Source organism: Eulemur rufifrons, chromosome 7 (assembly GCF_041146395.1).
Source record: "Eulemur rufifrons isolate Redbay chromosome 7, OSU_ERuf_1, whole genome shotgun sequence".
Classification (NCBI taxonomy): domain Eukaryota; kingdom Metazoa; phylum Chordata; class Mammalia; order Primates; family Lemuridae; genus Eulemur; species Eulemur rufifrons.
In genome coordinates this window covers 270,228,369-270,247,918 of record NC_090989.1, presented here as the reverse complement: position 1 = coordinate 270,247,918, position 19,550 = coordinate 270,228,369, and the positions used below count along the sequence as shown (strand labels likewise).

General features: G+C 44.1%; 1 protein-coding gene across 3 annotated transcripts in view; it reads left to right on the top strand.

Moving 5' to 3' along the window:
• Positions 1-19,550, top strand: part of ASTN2 (astrotactin 2) — an 824,356-nt gene that overhangs the window by 241,293 nt on the left and 563,513 nt on the right. For 2 of the 3 annotated variants that reach the window (XM_069474593.1, XM_069474592.1), the window contains exon 4: positions 16,465-16,617. The exons of the other annotated variant lie outside the window; for it this stretch is intronic. In XM_069474593.1, the coding sequence (XP_069330694.1) occupies positions 16,465-16,617 (153 nt within the window). The remainder of the gene's footprint in view (positions 1-16,464; positions 16,618-19,550) is intronic. 3 annotated transcript variants of the gene reach the window in all.

Sequence of the window (19,550 nt, the reverse complement as noted above, 5' to 3'; positions counted from 1 at the left end):
CAAGAGGACGAGAGCGCAAAAAGGGATTTAGACTTTGCTGAAGGTGAGCAAACAGTGAAGATCACAGTGGGCAAAACATCTGGTGTCCAAGAACAGCGAGACTGTGAGGGTTTGACTTACCTTGCAGATCAGAGCCACAGAAAAATTCATGAAAAGCTCATTGAACAGGTGAGTGTAAATATTTGCATGAGTTGTGTTTACCTAAGTTTCAAGTTCAGTCTTCCACAAGCCCCCTGCTCATTTAACCAGTGCCCTCTTTGGCTGTCTGCCTGAGCCCTCCCGTCCTGCCCAAATCCCAGAGTCTGGGGCATGCCCAGTGCTCTTCTGCCACACACTCACCGAGATTGATGGTGAGACGCAGAAATTTCTTCATGCCATGATTTTTTTTTTTTATCCTTTCTGTAGTGAATGTTTTGATTTAGCTCTGTAGGCAAGTTGATCATGGTAAGGAAAACATCACTGATAAGTTATCCTTCTATAACTTCAAAGGGGAATATTTAAGCAACTTCTGGATATATTGGGGTGTAGTTAAACTTTAAATCATACAGTTATATGTCATTCCTAGGAGGAAAACCAGAATGCATTCTTGACTTCTATTTACTCCAATGCATATATAAGTCCTATCATTTCTGTCCATGCTAACTCCTAAATGTATATTTTCCAAATGTACATCATCTTGTTTTATTTCCTTTAACATAGCTAAAGTAATGATTTGTGTCTTTTTTGGTCTGGACTTACACAGCCTCTTCAAATAAATTCATAATCACTAGAATTGGAACTGGGTTGGTACCTTGACTCCACTAATAATTAGTATTGAGATCTCGAGCACAATTTGAACCCTAGCTTTGATTTCTTCTATAAAAATTATTGAAATATTTACCTCATACTGCTGTGTCAAATTGGAAAATTCAGGTAAAATGCTTAGCGCAGTTATTGGCACATGCTGAGTGGCTCAATACGTTTCAGCTCTTTTTCTCATTATCATCATTAGCCATTTTCCCCCTAAGATCCCTGTTCCACAGTGACATTCACATTGATCTTTGTTAAGTGCATCTCTGACAGTGTCACTCTTCTGACCAAAATCTTCCCGTATATCCCTGTAATACAGACTGCAGTTCTAATCTTCAGCTTGGCGTTCAAGTCCCTTCATGATGTGGCCACGCTCCCGTTCTCCCCTTCTCCCCTCACCTGCTGCAGCAGGAACATGGAACTCCAGCCATACCAAATGGCTCATCAGTTTCTGAACTGAGGATGACCTTTTCTCTCTGCATCTTTACACATAGCCACCTAGAAAAACTCTCTCATCCTCTTTCATATACCACAGTCAACATCCCAGAGCTGCTTCAGTCCCTATGTTTTGCTGGTGAAGGCTAAAAGTCACCCAGACTGGTAGATGACACTTGACTTTCTGGAAATGGAAGTCCACATCTTTCTCTTGTCATTTTCCTTTCGGTGCTTGAGTCCTAAGTTAATTGAAGAATTCATTTTGATGTCCAGTCCAACTCAGTTCAGCTTTAATTTAACTTCGTCTTGGTATAATTCCTTGCCTCATCGGGCTCTTTTGAGAACTGACTCTGAAATGCCACTGGGATGATTGGCTTCCAGCGGGTTTCCTACTGACTTGGATCTATATATCCTTTTTTATTCCAATCTCTAATTGCTAGAAATGGGCACGTCTCCTTTCTACTTTCCTCCTCTGTGTTCAAATACAGCTCAGGGGGTAGATATTCTGGCCATGGAAAGAGGCAGGTGGGAGGCTGCGGGCTTACCTGCTGCCAACGTCTTCCGTTCTCGGGCATCATTAACTTCTTACAAATCAGTGGAGACTTTGCCAATTTGCCACACAGCTGATGACTTGCTATTCTATCTCAACTTTCTTCTGCCTGGAACCAGATAATGGATCGATTGTTTCTGAGCCCAGAGGCACGGACAAGAGGGTTTGCGTCTGTGTGTGTGCTAGAGGTGTGGAGAAAGGGAGTTGGGAATGGCATCTTCCCAGTCTCATATATCTGAAAAGCAAGGCGGGGGGCGGGGGGGGGTTTCTTCAGGTTTCCGCTAAGGAAAAGACATTTCAGATTAAGATTGCTTTCTTCCTCTATAATTACTGAACTACAATTACTGAAAGACATTTAGAATAAAAATAAGAACCTTGGGTTTTAAATGCACAGGATGATGACCTTGAAGGGTTGTCCATGATCTGACCTGCCTTTTAGTCCACCTTTACGGAATGCTTGGTCTCTTCTATCTTATTTTTGAAATGTGACATCTCTGCCTGATTATATCTAGTTTCAAAGGACTTAACACCTCTGCATGCTCTTCTTTCCATAGTCAGAAAGCTCTCTTAAATAGCAGGTTTATAAAATAATAGTTACAATTATGATTGTTATTATTAATACTGTTATTGTTTTTAAGATCTTGGGCCTTCGTCCCAGACAGAGCTGATTTTGATTCCTAATCCTCTTATCACCTAAGTTACCTGAGTCCATTGGTTCACAATCTGAGTGAACATTTGGCAATATCTGGAGACAATTTTGGTTGTCACAAGTTGGAGAGGGGATGACTGGCATCTAGTGAGTCTAGCATCCAGGGATGCTGCTAAACATCCTACGATGCCTAGAACAGTCTCCACAACAAAGAATTATCCAGCCCCAAATGTCAATAGTGCTAAAGTTGAGAAACCCTGCCTTAGTCGAGAGCCTTAATCTCTCCCCGGATCAGTCTTCCCATCTATAAAGGAGAGTTAGAAATAGTGTTTGCTTTGTAACTTCATAGAGAATGTCATGAAATTATATCCGCAAAGCCCTTTAGCAGATGCCTGGCCCAGTATCAACACTCAAAAAATACTAGCTCTTATAATTATAACATATATCATGCATGTATTGTGGTTCCTGGGATGCAGCTGTAGCAATACAGACATTAAGCAATAATATTAGAAGTAGTGCTAGTACTGCAGCCCTTCACATAATTGAAGGCAGCCAACTTCTATTCCCTCACCAAGTCTTGTTGTTCCTCATGACTTCAGTGCAAGCTGGCATATCAAACTAGCTTCTCGTGTGTGGACCTGCTCTACTTTGCTAATACTATGCTTAATGTGACACGCAGAGCTCAACACAGTCCTCCAGCTATGGTCTGAGCAATGAAGAGCGGAGCTGTGCCCTTCTTGATTCTAGACTTCATGCTTCCCTTGAGATAGCCCAAGAATACCTGTTACTTTCTCAGTGTTCACCTTACAGTTAACTCATGGTGAGCTCTCTGATGCCCAAAGTATTGAATCAAAAGTAAGGAGAGAAGGGAAAAATACCCAGCTGAATGTGTTTATAAAATCTACCTTATTGCTGGAACTCCATAAAATCTGCTTGGAAACCTACCTCTAATCCAGCATGCAGGCTCCAACTGCTGGAGCTTTAAATCAAGAGGTGACAGATAAGAAATAAAGGATGAGGAAGAGAAAGCAGGTGCTCAGAGGAGAGAGCACACAATGTCTATAGCCCTGGAAAGCCCCTTTACCAGAACGGTGGCTGCAGCGTGAGCTTCCTTCAGGGGCTGTCAGAATTTCCAGTGTTGCAAGGAGACAAGCTCGATTTGGAGGCTCTATCACAGTCTCTCTGCCTCTCTCCCTATCTCTTTCTTTTATTACATTTCTCTACCTCATTGTGCACATCTAGCAAAATGACCGCATTCCTCAAGACCCATCCACCCGTGTGTGCAGGCTCCCTGTACAAATGGCTCCCTAGGATGGATCTTTATTATTTCACCAAAAAACATCAGAGGGGGAATTTGTTCTGCTCTGCTGAAGACTTGATTTCCAGTCCTCTCTGCTGCCTTAGCTCAGTTTTTTTGGCTGCTCTCTGAGAAAGGGATAGAGAAGAAAGGAGGTATCCATAATAACTTAGCCGAGCCAGTTTTAACCAGAACTAAATAAGGAAAGGAAGAAAATAATTCAGGATTATATTTAGCGATGAGATAAAAATAATTTCTGAGATGCCTATGAGACCCGATATCCACAAAGCCGCCCCAGTAGATGCCTGGGACAGCCCCGACACTCCACAGTCTGATCCCTTCTCTGCCCGCTCCACACCTTACTTTTGCTCCTCTTCCTGTTTGCTTTATTTCAGTAGTGGTTGAAATCATGGAAGTGAGACAAGCTTGGGCTCCAGGACTAGTTCTGTCCCCATTGTGGGGATACTAACGTCACCCACTTCCCAGACTAGTGGTGAGTGGCATATGAGATAACAGTGCCTGGCATAGAGTAGACACTCAAACATGAGTGGATGGCATAACCGTTTTTCTTGTTCTATATACCCTCATCCCCATTTAGTAAACAGAGAACAACTGAGGCTCACAGCAGTGAGGTCGTTGTGTTCGAGGGTGAGCAGATGCTCACAGGCAGAGCCAGCTGGACCTTGGTGTACATGATACTAACATGATTTTGCACAGTGTTTTTACCATAGTGTTTTGTCTGAACCCTTTGTACGTATACTATTTGATTAAGAATGTGAGAAGCAGAATTTAGAACTAGTCTTCACTAGCAATACGTCGTGAAGTGACAATATTGCACACTTTTATAGTGACTCAGCTTGCCAAATGCTTTAACATACGTCTCGCAGGAATTTTAATTTCCTGAGGCTCAGAAAGGCTCGGTGAGGTGTCCAATGTCACCCAGCAGCTGACATGGAAATTGGTTCCTGTTGTTCTGCCTGCAAATCTGCTGAGTTTCCAATTCAGGATTCTCTGCTCACACCCCCAGTGTTACTCTCTAGCTTTCTGTTTGGGCTTTTGTGTGGTGGTGGCGGTGTGTAATCATGAATAATAAAGCAAGGCTGCTCTTACTGTCATGTAAAAATGGGAAACTGAAATTATAAGTCATTAAATGGAAAATCCCAAGCCTGATAGTAATGCCAACTCAGCTTCAATCCATTATTGTCTATATATTTAGCCAGTCTATTTTTAAGAGTTTAATATTGAGAAATAGGACATATTTGTAATGTGGCTGCATTAATTTTACTCCAGAATCCCTGCCATTTGCTATAGTTGACTTACATGTGTTTAAATTTATAACCACCCTATTGTACTGGGAAGATTTGCTTTAGTTTAAAGGAGGATGGGTGGAAAATATGCCAGTTGAGATAGTGAGAATTGCACAAATTCCGTGTTCTGCTCTGTCCCCATCCCCTTCCCAGCCACATCACAGGTCAGTATTATAGCCATGTCACAATGCATACTTTTCTACCCTTCATTGAACACCCAGCTGTAGACACCGTGAAACATTTGTTCATTCATTCAGCAAGCGTAGCCCAACTCCAAAACTGTGAATGGATATGTTAATAGTCTTTATGCCACTGATGAGGGACACTTCAGTTTCAGGTAATTGTCATTTCTGGGATTATCTTCACAATTATCACTAACGTGGTCTAAAGGGAAGTTGGCTAAGAGGGGGACCATTTCTTTCATCCTTTCCAATGGGGAAATAGTTCATTAAACCACGTTTATTGTTCCCGCTGCAAAACAAACCATAAAGTCGTATTTGAGGATATTCGTGCAGCTCTGCTATCTGTCGGCTGTGTATGACCCTTGCAAAATTAATTAACCTCTGTGTGCCTACTCGTTTGTAAGATGGAGATAATGATATGTATCTTGAAAGTTTATCCATCAGTCGGTCATTGCCATGACAGTGCTACATAACAAACAACTACAAAATCCCCCTGGCATCCCGTACTAAATACTATATTGATTAGTCGTGTGTCCGAGAATCAGAGTGTTATGCTCATTTCACATGGATTGCTCGTCATCTACAGGTTGGCTGGGGTCAGTGACCTAGACTGTAGGAGTTAGAGTGACCCTGCTCCAGGCTGCAGAACCGTGAGTCCACCATGAGTCACTCCTCCTTCTTGGACCAGCAGACTAGCTGTGACAGGCTCTCCTCTTGGTGGAGTCAGTTGTAAACATGTGAGTAGAAATAGGTGATGACTGTTGAAGCCCAGGTTCATGATGAGCACACGCTGTGCTTCATCCACATACCATTCACCAAAGCAAGTCACACAGCCAAGCCCAAGTCAAGGGGCAATGAAGTGCACTCCTTTCTACAGTAGGCAGTAACAAGGTTATGAATTCAGGGAGGAGTGAAGAAATGAGGCTGATATTTCCATGTCCCATGGTCATGATGAGGATGACGTTAAATGATGGCTAAATTTACCTTAAATAATACCTGTCACATAGTAGACACTCCATAAACCGTAAATGTTGTTATTGCTGTTGTGAGTTTTGGCAAATTGGAATGGTACATTTAGATGAACCCTGGTAACAGATCATCTTAAGAAGTTCAAGCTCTGGGGGAAGAAGTGAAACCCGCAGGAGGTTAAATTTCTGGAAAGGAAGGAAGTAGGAGAAAAATAGCGGGATTCTCCCCTCTCTGCCAACCAGCTGCCAGAAAAACAACTTCCTCTGGCACATAATGATGGTATTAGACCATAGTCAGCAACAGATTTATGCTTTCCCAAGTGTTTGGCACAATATGCCTAAAATCCAGGACCTGGTGATCTCTTCGAAGTCAAAGCACAAACTTGATGAGCATAACAGAGCAAGGTGTGAGAGCAGGCAGAGGAACATGAGCAGAAGCTGTACTTCCAGGGTTCACGTTGCAGCCACATCCAGGTTCCAGGTTATGGCAAGATCCAAGGTGTAACCATGATGGAGATTGGCTAGAGCAGAGTGGAGATAGAAATCCTGAATGTTACAGGGACCAGGAATGATGGGAAAATTTGAACATGAGAAGACAACAGGAGGTCAGAGTCCTCTGTCTTTAGTCAAAGGCAGTGAGTTACCCAAAAGGGAAGTGGAGAATCTAGTATTCATTGAACTTTGTCTCTGGGCAAGACCCTCTGCAGGCTCATTTCAGCTAAGCTGGGTAACAATAATGATAATAAAGGCTATACTTTGTTGATCGCTTAATCTGGTTTGGGTAGTGTGTTAAGCACTTTGCATGTATTATTACATTGAATTGTAACAACATCAAAATAAAATTGCACAATTCTTGAGGGAGATTTATGCCCAAGGTTTTACAGAGAAGGAACTGAGGCTCAGAGAAGTCACCCAAAGCCACATCATGAGTACGTGGTACAAGGAAGGTTTAAACCCAAGTCTGTTGGACTCACTGCAGGGATCTGGGGCAACAGTAACAGAGGCAAGAAAGGGCAGTGGGTTGGAGAGCAGGGCTATTAAAAGAGGTGGGATTTTGGAAGTAGGGTCTGGGAAAGGAAATGGGACTGGGTAGAAAACACCAGGCCCTCCTTCCTAGCCTGAAGGTGGATTTGCTTGGTGATACAATCATCTCTGACTTTTAGCTCCAGAAGAACCAGACTGTGCCGTATTTTCTCTATAATCTGTGCCCCTTTTCCTTTCTCCTGGTATTTTTTCTATCATTCTCTTTACCTGGTTCCACATCCTTGAAGGCCCAGACCAGATGGCGGCTCCTCTGGGAGTTTTTTGTCACCTTTCCACTCGCAAAAGGAATCGGGAGACATGTTTTATGCTTTGCTCTCTGTCTGGGCATTTGGCACACCTGTTCTCCTTGGCTTTACCTGCCCCTTCCACTCAACAGTGTCCTGTTTCTAAAAGGGACAGTGCTCCTTTCGTCACTGTGTCTCAGTGTCCTCCCTGGATGCAGCACCCGGTGACGGTGACGGTGTTGGGTGAAGAATTCCAAGTTGTTCCATTGTTGGTTTTCCAGTGCAAAGGAGTGCTGAGCCACACGATGTGGCCTTCCTGTGACGTTACAGAAGGGGTGAATCTCGGAGAGGGATCTGGCTAGTCACTCTGACTCCCATCGGATTCTGCTGCCCGGACTGAGGCGGGGGTGGGGAACCTGCAACCAACCATAGGGCCACATCTGGCCTTCCAGGTCCTTTAGTGCTGCCTTTTGACTGAATCCAAATATTACAGAACAAATCCTTTTATTAAAAGGGGTGCAGCAGAGAAAGACGAAGCTTTCTTGCCTTCTTTGTTGCTTACAAAAGAAAAATCTTGAAATCAGAAGGCCACAGGTTCCCTATCCCTTGGCAATAATAATATTAACTTCCATTTTTAAAGCACTCACTCTGTATCAGGCACAGCGATACAATTTTAACATGTCATTTAATCCAAAAACAGCTTGTTGGAGTTGGAATTGCAAGCCGCGTTTTAGTACTTAGGGAAGCCGAGTCTCTGAGTGGTTAAGTGATTTGCCCAAGTCCTACAGCTGGTAAGAAACATGGCTAACATTTTAAACTGTGGCCGATTTAAAAGCTGTCCATGCCCACGCCTTGCCATCAAGGTGGTAATGAAGTGATCAAGAAGTCTTTGACCTAGCCTGTCTAGTTACTTGACCCTTTTTCCCTTGGACAGGACTTTGGAATATCCTTTACCTCTCTGGTTTCTATAAAATGGCAGTTCAGTTCATAACGATAACATTAGTCGAGAGAGGTAAAATACTTTGCAAACGGAAGGATACAGCTATTGCAGTTACCACATTCATCTTCACAAAAGCACATTCATTTGCATTTAGAACTGCAGGATGATGGAGCTGGAAGGCATCTTAGAGACCGCCTGTGCCCTGGCTGGGGACTGCGAAGCCAGCTCCAGAGAACCTGGGATGTGTTGTGCTTTTAACAGAAGAGAGGAAAATATCACTAAATTTAATTCCATCATTCAAACTCAATGCAGTTCTCCTTCCAGAAATCATGACCACCCTACAAATCTGCAGTATTAACTGACAGGCCCAAGATCTTGTGTATAAGCAAAGGCAATTCCCAAGTTTTCCAATTTATATTTGTTCCTTTTTGTTCATTTGTCTTGTCTACAGGCACTTGCTTGAAGATAAGCTATACTAGGCACCAAAGGTTTAAGAAAATATACAGGAGAAAAAACTAAAAAGTGAAGAAATTCTATCCATCAGTTTTTTTACCCCTGAGATTTCGGAAGAGGGAGCCATTTTTTAAAACGTGTGCATGGGTTTTAAATTTGTTCTAGTTGTGGAGCATTTTCTCATCTGGCTAAGGAACACCAGCTGTTTTTCTTCTTACTTATTTTTCTTTTCATGAAGAGGTGACTACTATGTGAGATGGGATATTATATTCAGTGACCGGACTCTCACAACTTCAGCCTTTGGTGGTTCTTTGCATTTATTTAAGATGTTGAGTCTTCCCAGTGGAGGTGTACCTTAGGGCTAGGGTGTCTTCTCTTAATACCTTTCCTCCAGTCCTGACATTTGAGGATGTCCAATCCAAAGCCTGGGGACACAAATTGAGGTCTGTATTAGTAAGGGTACTCCAGAGAAACAGAACCAATAGGACACACACACACACACACACACACACACCTCGTATAGGTTATATGCATTCTACATCTATCTATCTATCTATCTATCTAGCCATCTATCTATCTATCGAGATTTATTTGGAAGAATTGGCTAAAGTGATTGTGGCAGCTGGCAAGTCCAAAATCTGCAGAGTAGGCCAGCTGGCCAGAGACCCGGGGGAGAGTTGATGTTGCACCTCAGATCTAAAGATGGTCTTTTCCGTCTTCCTCAGAGAGGTCAGTCTTTCTTCTATTAAGGCCTTCACCTGGTTGGATGAGGCCCATGCACCATGTGGTCTGCTTTATTCAAAGTCTACTGATTTAAAGATTGATATCATCTAAAAAAGTTAGAGATCCATCTAGAATCGTGTTTGACCAAATATCTAGATACCATAGTCTAGCCAAACTGACACATAAAATTAACTGTTACAAGATCTAAGGTTAAAATTACCCTAGAATTTGGGAAGCAGGGAGGAGTGGTGGAGATAGGAGACTTGAGTGCTAGACCTCGGTCTGCTGCCAACCGTCATCATGACTTTGTCTCTCAGTGACTCTATTTTCACCTCTGGATAAAAGGGGAAATACATGCTCTTTAAGAGAATTTCCAAAGTGGCTATTTCATAATGCCGATGACTTTCAAAATGAAGGAAGGAAGGAATGAGTTAAGTGAAATGTCACAAAGCTGATGGGTTAGTGAGAGGAAGGTGGATGATGACTGCTCTCTCTTGTGTTCCTACTATGTTCTAGAAGCTCTGTTAGACATTTTGTGTACACCATTACATTTACTCCTCCCAATGATCCAGCAAACATTTATAGAGGAGGAAACAGAGGGTAGCAAATGGGAAAGAAGTAACTCAAAACCACACAATGCAGAGTTAACATTGGAACTCGAGTAGGCTTTCTCACTTGCACTAGGCAATATGGTCAATTAATGTCCATCTGTTTCTTGGTTCTCTGAGCAAAGTTCTGTAATGAGACAAAACTGACAAAATGAGATATGAGCCAAACCTGGGACCTCCAGGCTGGATGGTCTTGAGCGAGGTTCCTCTGGCATAGTGGGCCAGTCTCCAATCAAGTCGAGCCACTGGCTTCAGCCAGGGCCAGACTGCCTGGGGCTCCTTGCCCAGACGCTCTAAAGAGTCACTTTCCAGGCCCAGAGAACTCACACATCCAGACTCCAAAACTGAGATACACATCTTTACTCGCCAAGCAGACCAGAGACAGTACCTGTAGAGTGGTGCAGTGGATACAGCCAGAGCATCAGAGTCACCATGACCCGAATCCAGATCCCAGCTCTGCCGTTTCTAAGCTGTGTGACCCTGGAAGATCATTTCATTTCTCTGAGTCTTCGTAGCCTCATCTCTAAACAGGAGTTAACGATACTTAGAAGGAATAAATGAGAAATGTAAGGCAATGCCAGGCTCCTTACCTCGCAGAGAGTTGGTACTCAAGAATTGTGAATTTTCTTCTGACACAGGCTGACTATGTCTGAAAAAGTTAAAGAGGGCGATGAAAGTGATGCTGGAACCTGAACGCAAACCTGTGTGCATTTCATCAGTAGGACACCCTGGGTGGCTGTGCGGGGAGAGAACAGTGGGGAGCAGCGTGAAGACACAGTTGTTGGGAATCAGTGTAGACACAGCGTGCAGCACCCATTCTGCAGTGTAGAAGCTGAGGCCCGATATGTGGAAACCAACATGCCCCTCATGCCTTTGCAAAATGACTTAAGGGCCGCCCTCTTTTCTGCTTTCTCCTTCCACCTTCTGTATCTTCTCTCCTGTCCTCTCCACACTGCTTCCCTCCTCTGTTCGGTCTCTCCTGTCCTTCCCACTCCTCTTTACCCACCTGTTTCTTGGCCCCTGTACTTTATTAGCGAGCAGAGTTCTTTCTTCCACTCTTGTTTCCTTCTTCTCATCTCTCGTCTTTTCCTTTCCTCTCGTCTCTCTCTGCCTTGGCTTGAAGGCCAGGGCTCCTCTCCTCAGGCCCCAGTGATTCATTCCCTTTAAGCCTGACGATCTCTCCTATGTCAATTAGAAAGAGGTGGTGTCCCCCTCTGCTCCCCCCTTTCTTGGGCCTGCTGCGATGCTCAGAACAAGCACCATCTGTTGCATTCATCCAGGCGATGGGTGAGCATTTTGCTGCTCTGGGGAGGCAGAGCTCAGCGGGTACCAGGAGGTAACGTGGCTTGTTTGGACAGCTTGATATATTGATATTGATAGAGTTGCCGCATGGGGTTGGGAGGGCTCTGGGATGGGAGGCGTGGTACGCAGGGTGAAATCGGCCATGGAGAGGATTGCACAAGCACTCCTCTCTCTAAGCCTGTCGGGGCTCTTGGCACTGTCACTGCGGCAAGAGCAGCCAAGCAGATGGATGGGATTTGCTACGGTGGGGATCAGAAAGCCTTGCAGCTCAGGGGAGCAAACCCTGCATCTCTGTGTGCCTTCCTCTGCCTCCAGCCAGCCAATTCTGCATCAGCTGAGAAGAAGGGAAACAGAAATAACAGAATGGAAAGAGGCTGACCTTTAGGAATTGCTGAATGTCAGAGCCATGAAAACAAAAAAGAGAGAGAGAGATGGGGATGCTGTATCAGTCAAGAGCCCAGCTGGGCAAAGAAGGCATCCTGAAATGGGAATTTGAAAGAGAATTCAATGAAGTGACTATTTATAGAGGCATAGGCAGAGTGAAGAGAATCAACATGGAGATGTCAAGGTACTGGGGACAAGAGATGCTAGGAAGTCACTACTGGCTTCTAGAACTGTAGGGGCAGGGAGAGAATGTGGTTTTACTCCGCCCTGCAAGAATTGCGACTGTGGAAAGGGGGCTTCTGGCAGAAGCTGTAATTGCTGAGGGTCCCAGTCTCTATAAAAAACATGGTACAGAAACAGGAAAGGAGCAAGGGAAGAAATACCTCCAAATTCCTCCCCTATCCTGTCAGAGCATCCCACTGGCCACACCACCTAGCAGCCAGATCACAAGGAACCAGGTGATGTAGCCCAAAGAGATCTGCCTCCAGGACACGGGCTTGGGCAGACTGAGCCTGGGGGTGCAGATGGACCTGGGAGGACGAGTGGAGAGCGACCAGCACTAATCAGGAATGGCTGTGTGCTCTGCTGCCTGCACCGTGCCAGCATCGGAGCTTACGTTCTTCACCATCACACATACTCCCACCCTGCCTTTTCCAAGGAATGTGTGGATTCCTCTCTACCCAACATCTCCACTTTGATGTCTCAAAGACACCACAGGGTTTTCATATCTAAAACTAAACTCATGTTCACTCCTCTCAAACATGGTCTCTTATGGAGTTCCTCTTATCATGGAGGTGCTGCTGTTCCCTGTCTGTGCAAGACCAGGAGTCATCCTCAATGCCTCTCTCCCTTATCGATCAGCCGCCACCTTCTGAGGGCATTTTACCTACAAAATGTCTCTCAAATTTGCCCACTTCTCTGTCTCTAGTACTCTGCTACTTGTCCCTACTCTCCACTACTTTATATGCTTCTCTGTCTCTACCTTGGCTCTCCTGTTCCAGGCTACCAGCGTCTCATACCAGGACTTAGGCACTACTGCGTTGTCTTCCTGGTAGGTCTTCTCACTTTCATTCCCATCCTTCTCCAATGAATTCTTCTGTCTTCGGCCAGAGTGATCATCAGTCTTCCCTAAATGCGCATCAGATCATATCACTCTTCAATCTAAAACCTTCAGTATGTTCCACCCATAAGAAGGCCCAGAGGGTGAGGGTTAGATTTAGGGTTAGGGTTAGGGCTCTCTAGTTCTCTCCTAGCATGATCTCACATCACTTGCCTTCAGTGATTCAGCCCCAGTGGACGATTGCACCCCCTTCCATGTTCCTTCTCCCCAAGAGGTCTTTGCTTAGACTGTTCTCTCTGCCTCTTTTGCCATTCTCACCTCACGCCCCCAATATTCACTACTTCCTCCCCACCTGAGTTAACCATACTCTTCACACCCTGGTCACATTGCTCACTTCCCTGATTTTCCTGGACTAGGTCACAGTCTTCTAATGTAGCCTCTCACATCATCCGTCACCTCTACTTCATTATACATATCACGTGGACATTTTGCATTTTGATGTCAATTATGATTTAGTATTGGTATTCGTGTCTATATGGCAAGCTTCATGAGAGGTTTTATTGGTTTTCTCACTGTGGTATCTTGTCATGGACTGAATGTGTCCCCCCAAATATCATGTTTTGAAGCCCTAACTACCGGCGTGGCTGTGTTTTAGTCTGCTTGGGCTACCACAACAAAATAGAGGTTCATTTTCCTTAATCCAAAATCCAAAGTGCTCTAATGAACATAGCCTTTGAGTGTCATGTTGATTCTCAAAAAGTTGCAGATTTTGGAGCGTTTCGGAGTTTGGATTTTTGGATTAAGGATGCTAAACCTGTACTGCAGACTATGGTGGCTTAAACAATAGAAATTAATTTTCTCACAATTCTGGAGGCAGAAAGTTCAAGGTCAAGGTGCAAGTAGGGTAGAGTTCTGGTGAGGGCCCTCTCCCTGGCTTGCAGACACCACCTTCATGCTGCGTGCTCACATGGCCTCTCAGTGTGTGTGCACGGAGAGAGAGAGTGGTCTCTCTTTCTTACTCTTTCTAGAAGGCCACAGATCCTATTGAATTAGGATCCCACCCTTGTGACCTCATTTAACCTTAATTACCTAGTGAAAGCCCCATCTGTAAATACAGTCATTTGGGAGTTAGGGCTTCAATGCATGAATTGGTGGGGGGTGGGGGGCACAATTTAGTCCAGAGCAGACTGTCTCTGGAGATAGGGTTTTTAAGGGGTAGCTAAGATTAAATGAGGTCATAAGAAGGGGCTCTAATCTGATTGAACTGTGGCCTTATAAGAAGAGGAAGGGAGAGACATCTCTCTCTCTTTCTCTCTCTCTTTATCTCTCCCCCTCCCCCACACACCCTGTAAGGTAAAAACACAGAGAGGAGGAGGCCGTTTGCAAGCCAAGAAGAGGGCCCTCACCAAAACCTGACCATTCTGGCACCCTGATCTTGGACTTTTAACCGCTAGAACTGTGGGATAATAAATGTGTGTTGCTTAAGCCACCCAGTCTGTGGTATTTTGTTATGGCAGCCCAAACTGACTACGGTACACTTTCTGCACTCAGCATAGGTACATGGTGGTTTTTCTGTAAACTCTGCTGAATGAATGGATGAATAAATGGAGTGATGAATGAATGAATGAATATTGACAGACCTGTGTGGGTCCTTCCCTTTCAGGATTCCAGACTATGAATTGTTCTGGACTGTTGACCACAGTATAGCCCACCTCTTACAATTTTGGGCAAATCACACTTCACTCTGAGTTTAAGGAATTAAAATTGGGCATGACATTGCTTCTCAGAATCATACTGTAGCCTCTTTCTGGAGGGTCACAAGCTTGGAGATGGAGCCCATGTTTTGGGTCTTCTTGGTTCACCTTCAAGGAGACCTAACTGAGATATCTGGGGAGAGAGACAGTAAGAGAGGCAGGTGAGGAAGCTGTAGCCACCACGTGGTTCATTTGTGTTGTCAAGTGTTTCTTTCTTAGCAATCATAGATGCCCCTGTGTCCCTGAAGATGGGACTTCGCACAGAACCCAATATCGAACCAGCTCTCTAGGTATGACTTGCCCTATAGACAAACATCTGTAGCTTTCTTGGGAAAACAGGTGCTTCTTAGAGATGGGTGTTGGGATGTTTGGGAGCCTTCTTTGTCCATCTGATGAAACTCCTTCAAAGAAACAGAAATCTTGGGTGCATCCCATCTCTGGTCATCAGACAGCAGGTAGTTCAAACCGAAGAAAAAATTTCCTAGCTTCCAGAGACATAGATGGAGGGAGGGTTGAGTTTGAAGATTTCAAAGTCAGGGCTTTCTTTGGGAATTTCTCAGAACAAAAGCACTGAGGCCATTCAGCGATTTTCCCTTTCTTCTTTCTAGTTTCTTCTTCTTGCCTTTCATGTTGCCTCTTTCCTTCCGGCTCAAGCCTTTCTATTTTTTCCTGATCTTTTCTCTCTGCCCTTCTGACCTCACTCTCTCCATTTACTGGAAATTTCTACCAGTCTCAGTTTTGAAACGTTGTGTAAATGTGGCTACTAACAGATCAGTGGGGGGTATAGTTGCAAATAGAACATTAGAATAGGGGTTAGAAGGCTTCCTTCTGCCACTTCCTAGCTCAGACCAAGTTGTGTATCTTGTTTTGGGGCCTCAACTTACCCTTAGTAAAATGGGATATGGTGCTAAGTGATCTACACATCCACAGCTCTGTATTTTTATCTTCTAACACATTGTGTGACCTTCATTGCCACCGTCCTGGCTCAGGCCACCCATGCCACTGGCTGGCTACTGCAAAAGCCTCAGCGCTGGCCTCCTTCTCTTTCTCAATTTGCATCCTGCATACTCTAATTAATAATTATTCTCAAAATGACTTTATTTGAACCTGTCATTTTCCTGTTTGAAACCTTTCAGCGATAACCTTTTGTCATTAGGATAAAATTTGCACTCCTAAATGTGGTTTACAGGGTATCCTTATCTCTCCAGGCTTATCTCCTGCAGCCCGTCTTCATAAGGTCCCTTGCAGTCACCTTGAGCTACTTTCCATTGCTTGAGCACTGTTATCCTTCTGGCTTCAGATCATCACTGGTGCAGGACACTGTTTCCTCTCCAAGCCCAGCCTGATTCTGCCTTCTTTTCTAATTTCTACTCCACCTTAAGGTCTCAACCTAGCTAGTGCCTCCTCCTGGAAGCCTGCCTTGACTCCCAGGATGGGTACGATGACCCTTTTGGGTACTCCTCAGGAATTCTGCACTCACCTATCACAGACATATTGCACAGTGTTGGAATTATCTAGATATGTATCCTGCTAAAGTATGAATTACTTGAATAATGGCTTGTATCTGACTTTTCACCACCGTATCTCAAGGCTTAGAGTAGTGCCTGGAACATAGCAGGTGTTGAATAAATAAATGAGTAAGCCAGCAATACATCTGTGCTTAGCTAGTGGTTTGTGATTCTATATCTTTAATGGGTCATGGAGGGAGTTTCAGGGACTCAGGGTGGCCAGGCCCAGTCCTCCAGGGGCTGAGCAAGGGCCAAGCCCTAACCTCAGCCCTGTTGCCACCCTGTAGCAGCAGCTGAGGCGACGCAGGAGACAGTGGAGTCCCTGATGCAGAAGTTCAAGGAGAGTTTCCGCGCTAACACGCCCATCGAAATCGGTCAGCTGCAGCCAGCCCCGCGCAGTGCGTCGGCAGGGAAGCGGAAGCGGAGGAGCAAGTCTCGAGGTAGGCTCTCCTGGACCTCTTGCCAGGAGGTCAGCGGGCTGTCCACAGGTTCCAGAGTTGCTGGGGAGAGCTGTGCCTTCTTCCCTTGTCCCCCTGTGCTCATAGAACTCTTGCCACTCTCTCTCTCTGATAAATCCCCTTGGAGATGGCAAACCTGTGCTCCCTGCATCCAGAGCTAACCTCTCTGAGCCCCAGCTGCCTCATCTGAGAGAGGGAATGGATTCTCCAAATCTTAGAGTGATTGGGAAGATTAGCGACAATATATGGAAAGTGTCTAACACTAGGACCTGCACACAGTAGATGTTCTTTAAATGATATCTAGTGTCACTCTGGAGAGTACAAAAGAGTCAGAACATCCTAATGGAAGGCGTCCGCGGGCTGGGGGCCAGGAACAGGGGTTTGGGCCCACTTTTTAGTAGGCTGAATAATATAGCAGTCAACAGCAGGAGTATTGTAAACTAGTTAGAACTGCTTTCAAATTTAGGTTCTGCTCTAACTAACCATGTCGCCCAGGGCAAATCGGTCTACTTCTCCAAGTCACTCCTGTCTCACAGGGTTGTTACGATATCTTAGCCCAGCATTGAATAAAAAGCAGATCTTTCTTTCCTGATTCTTTTCCTCTTCCCTCCTTCCCTTTCTCTCTTCCCACATCAACATCATCATCATCCTCATCTTCATCACCACCCTCATCTTCATCATCATCATCTTCCTCTTCTTCTTCATCATCTTCATCATCCTCATCTTTATCACTATCTTCATCATCTCATAATCTTCTGCTTCATCATCTTCACCATCATCATCATCTTCTTCATCATCATCTTCTCTTCTTCATCATCTTCATAATCTTCTTCTTCATTTTCTTCATCTTAATCATCATCGTCATCGTCTTCCCCTGACCATCTGCGTGGCTTTGTATATAACAGGAACCCACTTGTCATTGGCTGATTTCCAAACATCATCTCTTTTTTTTTCAGTCCACTCAGTATTCTCCAGCTGGCCACTCCTCTTCTCGCCTCTCACTTCATTGCCTGTAACTTGGCTCTGATCATGTCATTCCCCTTCTCTTCAGCTTCAGTAGCTACCACCTTCAGACCTGTCCACGCTATGAACATGACACTCAGAGCCACTCAAAGCTCTGACCTCCACTGTCTCTTGTAAATACATGTGCTCTGTCCTCCCACGTTCCTTCCTGTGCTATTCTCTCTGCATGAAACCCCCTATCTGGCCCCTAAGATAATCATTGCTACTTATTGACACTAAACATATTCCAGGCAGCAGGCTAAATTATATATATACATATACTTATGTATGTGTATATATATATATATATATCTCATTTGATATATCTCATTTGGTCCTTACAGCCACCCTCTCAAGCAGATACAATGGTAATTTCCATTTTGCAGATGATCTCACTAAGGCACAGATTGCTATGGTAACTGGCCCAAGGGACACTCCAGTAAATGGTGGAGCCAGGGAGAACCCAGCTGTCTGAGTCTCAAACCTTTTAACCTAACCACTGTGTTCTACACTGGTGAAATCCTACCTGTCTTTCCAAGCTCAACATGAATGACATTTCCATGAAGACATCACTGATTTTCACAGTCACAATTCGCTATGAATTCTCCCAGCTTTTCTTTATACATGTGTTAAGCACTGGTTTCATTTTTGTGTAATATAATTTGTTTTTGTCTAGTTCTTTCCTTAGCTAGACAGAGAGTTCTTTGAAGCCGGGGATTGTCTTATTGTTTGAATCATTTTTACATTTCTGGACCTAAATCAGTACCTGACACATAGTAGATGCTTACTATTTGGTGAGAGGATGTCTAGGTCTGAATTCTATAAAATCCGGAATCCTGTAAAAAAGCAAGATCTGCATGTTAAGCTAAGGTCATAAATTGAGGCAGAAGAAATGATAGAGTTCCTTTATGGAACTTGAGTGGTAAACTCCAGGTTTGAACCATTGTGTCTTGATAAATAGTCGGGGCCTGGAAGTCAGAAAGGGCTGAGTGCTAATCCCAACCTACTAGGGTTCAACTTGCATAGCTTTGGAAGAATCATTGGCTCTCTCTGAGCCTCAGTTTCCTCTTTTGCAAAATGGGGGTGCCAGTCCCCCAGAAGATTGCTGTGAGGATCTGATGAAATGATGAATGTAGATCACCTTGGAAAGGTCAGATAGCATGTCTCAGGGACTGAATAAATGCTATCTTATGTTTGTTCTGGTTTAGGCATTCAGAGTTCCTCAAAATTTCACTCAGCTTTATCTATGCATCTTTATTCCTTCACCATTCACTAAGAATCCCCCTCCTATGTCCTCTATACAACCACGCCACATAAACACACTAGACTCCAAGTCCAAGACCTCCCCGCTCTTTATTACTTACCCTTTTTCATTTCCTTAGCATCATAGCCTAAGCATTCTTTATGTCACTGAATTTTTTCAAAAAATATCATTTTTATGTACCATAATTATCTTAACCTACTCTTAGGTATTTGGGCTGTTTTTAATATTTCATCATCACAGATAATACCACATAGAAGCCTAATATTTTTGGTTTTGGTTTTTGCATAAGACTTGGCCTTTACTTACAAATCTGTCTGTCTACCTCTCTTAGAGCAGAATTTCAAAGTTAGATTGTTAATGGAAATCGGTTTCAAATTATGCTAATTTACAGATCAGATGGAGTCTTGGAGAACTATGCATGAAGTCATTCATTTGTGTTTCTTCAATGTATGTCGAATCTATCCTCCCTTTCATTGTCGCCATTATGACCCCTGTCATTTCTTACCTTCTCCTTACAACTGTACCCTCCCTGCGATGCAGTCTCCCCAGAGCAGCCAAAGTAATCTTTGTAGAAAAGTAAACCAGATAAGGTCACTCTCCTGCCTAAAATCCTTTGATGGTTTCCTGTTATTGTTAGGGTACGATCCAA